Consider the following 9,518-nt stretch of genomic DNA (forward strand, 5'->3'; position numbering starts at 1 on the left):
AAAAAAAACCAATAAACTAAACAGCAGAAGAAACAAAAAAGAAAAAACTTTGACTTTGGGTTGGTTGCCTAGGCCACGAGGCTCATAAAGATGGGATCCCTCCCCTATCTTACCATCTTTTCTAATACAACCCTTGTACCCAAAAAAAAAAAAAAAAAAAAAAAGGATTACCAAAAGTTAAATAAAAAAATTGACTTGATGTCCATATTTTCACCTCAGAAGTGATGGATTCTAATGTGGCAAGTAGCCACTATATTCATCCCAACAGAAATTGTATTGCAATTCCACTCTTTAAAGCTAGTCTTGTAATTGATTTCTCGTGATTTCTCATATGATCTAAGAGACTATCTGAAGAAGGAAATAAACAGCCATGTTGATAGTTGATTTGAGATGTTTTTTTTTTCTTTGGATACTACTTCAATGGTATATTGAACTTATTCTATGTATAAATGTTCTTCCCCTGGTTAATTTTTCTCTCCCATTTTTGGGCAACCTCATGGTTCAAGTAGTATTAGATGAAGGACATATCGTAGCCATGCCCCATCATGATGTGGATTTGGTATTAGTCAATTGTAGTTTAAACATGTTACCATTGACTTTTATGTCATTCTAACCTTTTTTTAAGCTCTCAATTAGAAGATGAAAGCTGAAACCCTTCATGGAAATGTGTGGATAAAAATCTTTTATGTTTACCGGTCTGTTTGGATGGATAATTTTATAAAAACTTGGACTATAGATGTGCATATTATTAAAATGTTTGATTTAGTGTTTTAAATAACAGCGTTTGTAATGTGTTTTTGATGGTGTTTTTTGAAAATAATGATAAAATTCCTTCTCTACCCCTCCGACACGCTCCACCCGCTGCCTCCCCTCCCGCTCCCCGCCCCTTCACTTCTCCCCTCCTCCCCCGCACCTGCCATCTTCTTCCACCTCCTCCTCCTTCTCGCCTCCACACCCTCCCTCCTCCCCTCCCTTATTTTTGCCCCTTCTCCCACCTCCCCTTCTGGACCAAGATTGCACGAGTATAAGACGAAAATAGGGTGAAGTATGAGAAATTCTAGTGAAAATTCTTGAATTTTTTGCACCAGTTTTTCCTATACACGAAAACTAACAAGGCTAACTTGAACAATTTTCAGATGTTGTGCAAGCGGTGGTCAGAAAGACACCTCCAGCTGACTACACATTAAAGATCAACTCATTCTCTTTTCTGATGTTTTCTTTATGGGAAATCTAAATTGGTATGTGCATAATTTTATGTCTTTTTATCAGAATGGTTAAAAATCTGTTCATTTATCTCATTTTTAGTACTTCAGCATCATCTTTTTCAATGCTGATGGTTTCGATAATTTCTTCTTCTTTTTTCTGTTTGCATTTGTTTTCCAATAAAATTCCAGGAAGCTGGTTCTTTATCCGAATGGATACCAGATCCAAGAAGGAAAAGCATTTCCCTCTCTCTAATGTCAGCTCATGAAGACACTAATTTTAGAATATATGCAGAATACAAATTGTGCATAAAGAGCCAGATGAATGGCAAAGATTTGGAACGTACAGGTAAACCTATTTATGGTTTTTTTTTATTGTATTAACAAAAGAATTTTATCGGGTCTAGAATTTTTCTTTGATTTAGACTACTTTTTTTTTTTCCTTTTTTGCAGCTAATCATTTGTTCTCTTATTGCGATTTTGATCGGGGTTGGCCAGCCTTTCACTCTTTGGATGACATTAAAGATTCTTCTAAAGGCTACCTAGTGAAAGATACTCTAATTGTTGAAGCTGAAGTCACTCGTATCTCGACTGTGAATGATTTCTCCTCAAAATGAAAGGGCTGATCAAATAGAGGCATGGATCCACATCTCTTGTTTTAATAAAATCGAAGTGAAATTTGAAATGTGAGCCCGTTAAGTTGTTAAATTATTAAGTATTAAAATCCTAACATTTGAAAGTATTTTGCATTAATTAAGTAATAAGTTGTTCACTTATCACTCATTGTTCTGAATAAATTTTGTCTAAATTATTCAGAATCACCTAATTAATTAAAATCTTCTATTATTTGTTATCATATAAGTCAGAACATATTAAAGTTTGAATCTATTAAATTTAATTATTGAATTGGATTATCAAACAGAAGAAGTGAATGTAGATACATTTTCTCCTTCGGCATGACAAAGTAATGATTTATTAAAACAGGAGTGGAACAAGCAAAATTCAAAGATATAACACTTAATTAATTTTTTTTTTGTCAAAATAACACTTAATTAATCATTGTGGGCAATTCGTCTTTTCACCGATTCCATCCAAGACACTTGGCCAAAGTCACAGAGAAGGGGGCTGTTTGTTATCTGGCCAAACTTCAGAGTTCATTTGGTAGTTTGGTCAAAACTCAGGGGAGATAAATATAATTAATCCATTCTTTTAAACACACCTAAAGGTTTTTTTTTTGTTTTGTTTTAAACATCCCACAAAAATATACCAAAAAGGTACACCCAATTCAAGAAATACCGGTTGTTATAAATAAAAATGTAAATCAACTAGGCAAGAGAATCCAGGCCTTGATTGGGGGTACCAAAGAGTTTCATTTACCAAGAAGGAAAAAGGGAATAACTCCATCAAAATCTTCAGGCGCAAGAAAAAAACTTACTGAAGTCACGCAGCACTAGAATGGGTGCCGAGAATCCGATAATCGGCCCAAAATCAATTATGCATGCAACTATTGGAGGTTCTGGTATCCTCTCGTTTAGGCTTTCTATAAAACTTTTTTTGGTAATTTTTTTTTGGTTCTTTGGCTAATTGAAATTGAAGTAGTTATTTACCCAGAACGATCATTTTTTAATTAAAAAAAGTATTTGTGTTCAAACAAACTCACCTTTGTCCAACCAAGAAGATATTGTTTATTATTTCTCTTCAAATGATTAATCGAGGCCTATAAAAATGCGAAGTAACGGCTTTATGAAGAATTCATCATGACAGTGTTTGGTGTGCATGTGATGGATATTTGAGATCAATTAGTTTGAGTTAAAACCTGCAACTTATGGCAATTTTATTAAGATGATTCGATGATGAATGATTGTACAGATACTGCTTATTTGTTAATAAAATAAGGATTGATATCCCTTTTTCGTGTACAGGGTTTGCCATAAAAAAAAAAAAAAAAAAGAACGGTTGTGGAAAATTCAAACATTATTGAAAGGTAGGAGGTGATATATGGTATTAAACTAAGGTATTTGGATTTGGTGTCAATGGGAGTTCTTAGTGAACATATTGTAATGATTTTGAGGTCACAATTCTTTTTAAGATCACCAAATTTGGAAGTTTAGTGCTGGTTTTAGCCTTTTAAGAGTCAATGATTGAGTTAAAAATAACTTGAGAGTTGTATCAGTTGACGACTGCATTAGAACTCTGCATGAGTGCACCACTTGATTTTAGTGCTTTTTCTTGTAGCTTGCATTTGGCAGCTAGAAAACTGCACCAAAAAACACTCTTGTTATAGAATGATTTCAAATTTTAGAAAAAATTTAGAATTTTCTGTGTTTTACTTATTAGAGAGACGGACTATACCCTCATAAATATCCTCAGAAATCATCACACCCCACCTCAAGATACTATCTACTGCATGGAAGTAGACAGACAATTTGATAATGACATTTTTTTTAAGAACTTACCGAGTTTTAAAACTTATTACTGCTCTTAGCCTATGATAGTTTGTCCCTTCAAATTCTCCCCCACACTTTTATGTAGTAGACATAGACGGATAGGGCTATCTATAAATTGAATTAAAACTATTTTTAGAATTGTCAAAGTTGAATAAGTTCTATAAATGTATAATTATTTGTAAATGGGTATAAATAAGTTAATCGAGTCAATCCACTATTCACAAATGCAATGGGTTTAATTGAATACCTATTTAGATCCATTCAAAATTAATGAACAGGTTTGAGCGAGTTATTGAAGAGTAAATTTGGATGAATTGATATAATTTGGTTGTAATTGACACCTCTAACTTGCCTATTCAACTGAGAACCGACTAGATTTGCCATTCGAGTCAATTGATTAACCCAACAAGGCAAAAACCAAAAAATACTTCATCTACTTTTTTTTATAGTTTTCTAATTTTTTAAAAAATTCATTAATTTCTCTAAACATGAGTTGGATACCAGAAAATCTTAGAGGCTTTATATATCTCTAAACTTGACTCTTTTTTAATTTCTCTAAACTTGACCTATAAACAATTTGGACAATTATAAATGTACTTATTAATTATTTCTAATTAAAATTATAATCTTAATTTCTATATTTTGTCAAATAAGTCTCATGAATTTACTTACAAACTTATCAATTTGCATTAAAAATTCAAAAAAACCATCACGAATAAAAGTAGTATATGTGTGTGCGTGCGAAGAAAGAATAAAGGGATGCGGAGGATATATTAAATGAAACTACCAATGATATCCTCCTAAGTGACAATAAAGCCCACCCACTGAGGATAAAATCGTCATATCAGAGCAGACGCACCACACCTCCACCGTCTATAAATACCCCTCTTCGGGTCCAAGACGAGTAACGCTCTCTTCTCTTCTCATCTCCTCTCTTCTCTTTTCTCTTTTCTCTATATCCTAGTTCGTTGCGTACTTCTCTTGCATCACTTAGTATCGACCTCGACAAGAAAAAACTCTGCAAGTCCCCACCACTTCAATGGCAGAGGAGTCAAAGGACTTGAGCCTAATGGTGCCTGCAGCTGTTGGCAGTTGTGGTATTCCCGTTAATCTTTCCTGTTGTATAGTTTTGTCAGTGATTTTGCTTTGCCAAGCTTTTTGTCGAAGCATAATATATTTTATGCTCTATGCGGACTGAGTTTTACGTTGAAACTGAAAGTTTTCTTTTTTTTTTTGGGGGGCAAACTGGAGGAATTGTTGATCAAGAACATTCACCAAAGAAACCTTGTTGCCTACCTAATTAACAAAATAATTTTTATTTTTCACTGATTGAATTTATTTATCTTCATAAATTTTATGGAGGAACTAGCTTCAGTTATTCCGTAACGATGTATATGGTCTTTGACAGGTTTTTAGATTAACCGTTTTGAGTGAAAACTTCTGGATGATAGCCATTAGTGTGATCAAGTACTACTCGAGTCCTGAAACTTCTATTCCTATTCAAGTGTATAAAATCAAATCAAAAAAAGGACGAATATGGTATATCTGAAACTAAGGAGAATATCGAAATATGATCTAGTGTTGCAAATTAGTTTAAAACAATCAAGCTTTCAAGTTAGTATTGGTTTAATTTAGCTTCCAAGGTCATTGAATCAGTACAAAATAACTTTGGGGTTGTAGCATTGACCACCCACTGATTTTGGTGCTTTTCTTATCATGATTATGGATTATGCCCCTGTTCATATCTTATAGGTTCCAAGTTCATACCTCACCACAATACCACAGGGCCATGAAGCTAGCTAGTCTGTTTGCGACCTTTTCTTGACCAACAGCGATCCAAACCTTTCTGTAGTCGCCAAAACTCAGTTCAATTAATGGTAGGAACATTGGTCAGGAATAGTGAGGTCCATAGCTCAACTTTTCAATCTGCCCCTTCCCCTTTTCCCTTTCTCCTTTGAAAAGTCAGTAGTCACTTTTGCAAAATATAATATGTATGAAAGCATCCATACCTTGCCTGGTCACTTGTTTTGCAAGTTAAATGCTATGTGAGACTGTGTCCTTTCCAGAAGAACTGTAAAAATTGATTTACAATCTTTTCTAGCTAATTGATTTTGCCATACATTGGTTCTTCCTTTTCTAGTCCTTCCAGAGCATGAATATTCTTTGTTTGACGGTAAACAATCAATAATCTACTGTACTTCAAACAAGTTATGCATAATTGCAATACGGTTTGGAAACCTTTTTTTTTGGCCTTTTTTTTAGCTTTCCTTCTATATTGTAGAAGTAATAAAAGGTCAGGTTCCAATACTTTTCACCTTTACCACGTCCCAAGCTTCATATGCAACTACTAGTTGACCATGAATAAACTCTCATATTTCCATTAAGAAGATTTATTATCAAAACTCATACCATAGGGCGAGCATTTATCTTGGAAGTTTTCCAGCACCTAAAAGACATCAGACTCAGAAGGACTGCATGAATAGGAGAATAACATATAGTGATACAAGGACTGACATCTGGTGCACAATTTCCAATTATTTATAGCATTTTTCCTTTACTTTGTTGTTGATTCAAATCAATAAGAAGAAGTAACCTTTCATCTAACTTTGCAGATTTAATGAATGCAGTGGTCAGAAAGGCGCCTCCAGCTCACTATATATTAAAGATTGACTCATACTCGTTTCTTCTTGCAATTTTGAAGATTAAAGGAGCAAGTTTTTACAGTACAGATATTTTTGAAGCTAGTGGTTACAAATGGTTTAGTTGATTCATCTTTTCTCTCAGAGATTATGCCTTTACAAATTATCCTATTAAATGCATCAGCCACAGAATTTCAGAAGGATAATCATTTCAAAGAATATTTCTTATTCTTTTCAAAGTTTTATAACATTAGTCATCTCTAAATAGTGATTAGGATTAAAAATTCTTACATTGTCAGTGCAAAATGTTTTAAACAACTGGCTTTAGATGCATGCCATATTGTAAATGAAAATTTTGAAATTTGAATAAAGAATGTGTCATGCAGCCATACCCCATAGTGTAAAACAATTTTGTGCTGATAGTGTGGAAATGATTAAGCGATAGCAATTATATGTACCTTACTTCTTATGCTCAAACAATTACTTATTTTCACTGGAAGGAGGTTATATTTCTACCCTGATGGTGACAAAGAAAGATATGGAGAAGGATGCATATCTCTTTATGTGAGCATTGAGGATACTAGTGCTTTGCAACTTGGCTGGGAGATTGATGCCAATGTCACATTTTTTGTATATGATCAGATTCGAGACGAGTACTTAATGTTCCAAGGTTGTGGATTTTCTCAACCATTTCCAATTGTTTTAATTTTTCTATCTTCTGTGCCAGAGCTAAACAATGGTTTTAGGAATGATTTCTTTGTAAATTTTCTTGTATGTACTATGTAGACACAAAACGGTTGCATGAAATTAACAAAGAATGCGGCATTGCCCAATTGCTGGATCTCAGCTATTTCAAGAATCCCACAAATGGCTTCCTTTTTCATGACAAATGTGTGGTCGGAGTGGAAATTTTTGCAAATATATATACTGGTGTGGGAGAGTGCTTGCCGGTGCCTGAGAAATTCTACTACAACCCCTACACTTGGAAGATCAATGACTATTCTAAGTGTGCAAATGTTCTCTATTCTGAAGTTTTTGTCCGAGGAAACCACCACTGGTCTGAACTCTGTTATTGTTTTTTGTCATCACAAGAACTCACTATTGTACTAATGAAAATTGGGATTTAAAATGGTTTAATTCTACGACTTCATCTGCAATTTCAGGAAGCTAAGACTTTGTCCCAAAGGAGACTTTGGGCAGGAAGGTAAAAGCCTATCCCTCTATCTGGAACTGGTTGAATCAGAACCTGCTACAAGAATTTACGCAGATTACAAGTTTCAGCTAAAAAACCAGGAAAGCGGAGAAGATTTTGAGCTCACAGGTGAACTTCATGATACTTTGTTGTGTTCAAGATAGATGTTACGTTTATTCAGTTCGAATAAATACTACAAAATTTCTGTTTGATTAGACAACTCTGCTTCTCCTTGCAGGTCTTGACGTATTTTCTTCTTCAACCCCTAGTTGGGGTTTTTCTGAATTTCTTTCCATAAATGATGTTGAAGACTCTTCCAAAGGATTCCTCGTTGAAGATGCTTTGATTATTCAAGTCGAAATCATCCATATCTCAGCTGTTAAAAAGTTCTCCTAAGAGTGCTTAACATACAGATATGAAAGGGGTAATTGACAATCGGACAGTTCAGGAGTACTGAATACCTCTAGTTAGAAGGAAACTCTCTCCAATAGTGTTTAGATTCAATATTCTTTCTTGGAGCAGGCTCAGGTTTTTCATGATTTTTCACTATGCATAATTATCTTCAGTGATTGTACTTCCACCTAATTGGTGGCTTTATCCATTTGGGAGCTTTTTTTTTTTCTTTTTTTTTTTTGAGTTCCTTTTCATGTCACCTATAACATTAGTTCAACTGCCCCGAAAAATGATTGAGCTATTGCATATTGCCGAATTCCTGACTCCACTATGATAGGATCATTCGTTTTGTGGTTTGTTATATTTGTAATTATATAGATTTCCGGGGACAAAAAAAGATTCCCACGGCATGATAGTCCATTCTTCTTCGCCTCATTTTACTATCTAAAGCTTCTATCATGGTATCAAGAAATCACAACTCAATGAGTTATAGGTATCATTGTGTATCTACTTGCTACACACCATCATATGAATGCTCAAACAATTAATTCTTAGGTGATAAAGAAAAAAAAAGAAACAACAATGTGAGCTTCGAATTCTTCGACTATGATAACATTCCAGAATAGCGGTTAGAGTCTTGTTTTTTGTGTGTTTGCGTGTGCATTTTGGTGGGGGTGGGTGGTGGAAGCTTACAAGATACATTAATTAGAGACAACTTATCTCCAAGCGTGAGGAAGTTCTTTATTCTGATGTTATTCTTCAGGAAAATTGCAACTGGTGTGTATTGATTCTTTCTTTTTCTTAAAAAAAATATCTGTCTTCATATTATTGCTTCATAATTTGTTAATCCCAACTAGTTTTTGACCAATTGGGAGTCTATAATTTCTAATATTATAGTTCAAGAGCTTTAGGGCAAGAAGCCATAAGCTTTTCCTCTGTACATCTAGAATTAGCTGAGCCAAGAACTGCCTTAAAATATATGCATAATTCAAGCAGTTGAAATGGACCAAAAGAATGGCAAAGATATGGAACGTAAAGCAGGTGAGCTTCATTACATATGTTTAGTATTACCTACTTTTCTTAGGGGTAATTACCATTGTTATCCCCTTCCTTTTGCACAATATCCTAATTTAATTGGCTTGACCTCTAATTTGGCGAGTCTACTCGGAATACATTTTGAAGACAAAGGGAAAAAAAAAATTTTACGGCACTTCATTAGAAAGTGAAACAACAAACCGAGTATTGCTGGGATGGATGTAAGGACCTCGCTTGTGTAAATATATGAAAGGGCTACACTGTCTGGCCATAAATCAGTTTTGATGCATGGCTGATCAGGTGGTTATAAAAGCATGTGTGACAAGGGGAGAGGGGCAGGCCATCCATTCCTGAACGGTGTAAGAAATTTTTAACAGACTGTAATTCATTGTCAATTACTTGTATATCTTTGTAACAGAGATGTTATATTCAACTACTGTTCATGTGGATCTGTATATGTTGGTTGAGTCAGAGTTAGTGACGTTTTCTGGTTCTTAAATTTTAAATTCTTGCTTTGTTCACGAAATCCGAGCCATGAACCTTTAGTCATATCTAAATTGATCTCCAATTTTCACTTGAGATGGCATGAGGGCAGGAGGAGGAAAGCTTT

The 9,518-nt window shown here is 34.4% G+C and overlaps 1 protein-coding gene across 1 annotated transcript; it reads left to right on the forward strand.

The window, feature by feature from the left end:
* The first annotated feature begins 535 nt into the window (after nt 1–535).
* On the forward strand, nt 536–7,876 carry LOC113780230. The gene is made up of 8 exons (XM_027326042.1): nt 536–559; nt 1,395–1,551; nt 1,656–1,784; nt 6,277–6,406; nt 6,789–6,958; nt 7,075–7,345; nt 7,452–7,609; nt 7,719–7,876. The coding sequence occupies exons 1-8, from the start codon at nt 536–538 to the stop codon at nt 7,874–7,876; spliced, it is 1,197 nt and encodes a 398-aa protein (XP_027181843.1).
* The last annotated feature ends 1,642 nt before the right edge of the window (nt 7,877–9,518 follow it).

The sequence above is a fragment of the Coffea eugenioides genome, chromosome 8, assembly GCF_003713205.1.
Source record: "Coffea eugenioides isolate CCC68of chromosome 8, Ceug_1.0, whole genome shotgun sequence".
NCBI classification, from domain to species: domain Eukaryota; kingdom Viridiplantae; phylum Streptophyta; class Magnoliopsida; order Gentianales; family Rubiaceae; genus Coffea; species Coffea eugenioides.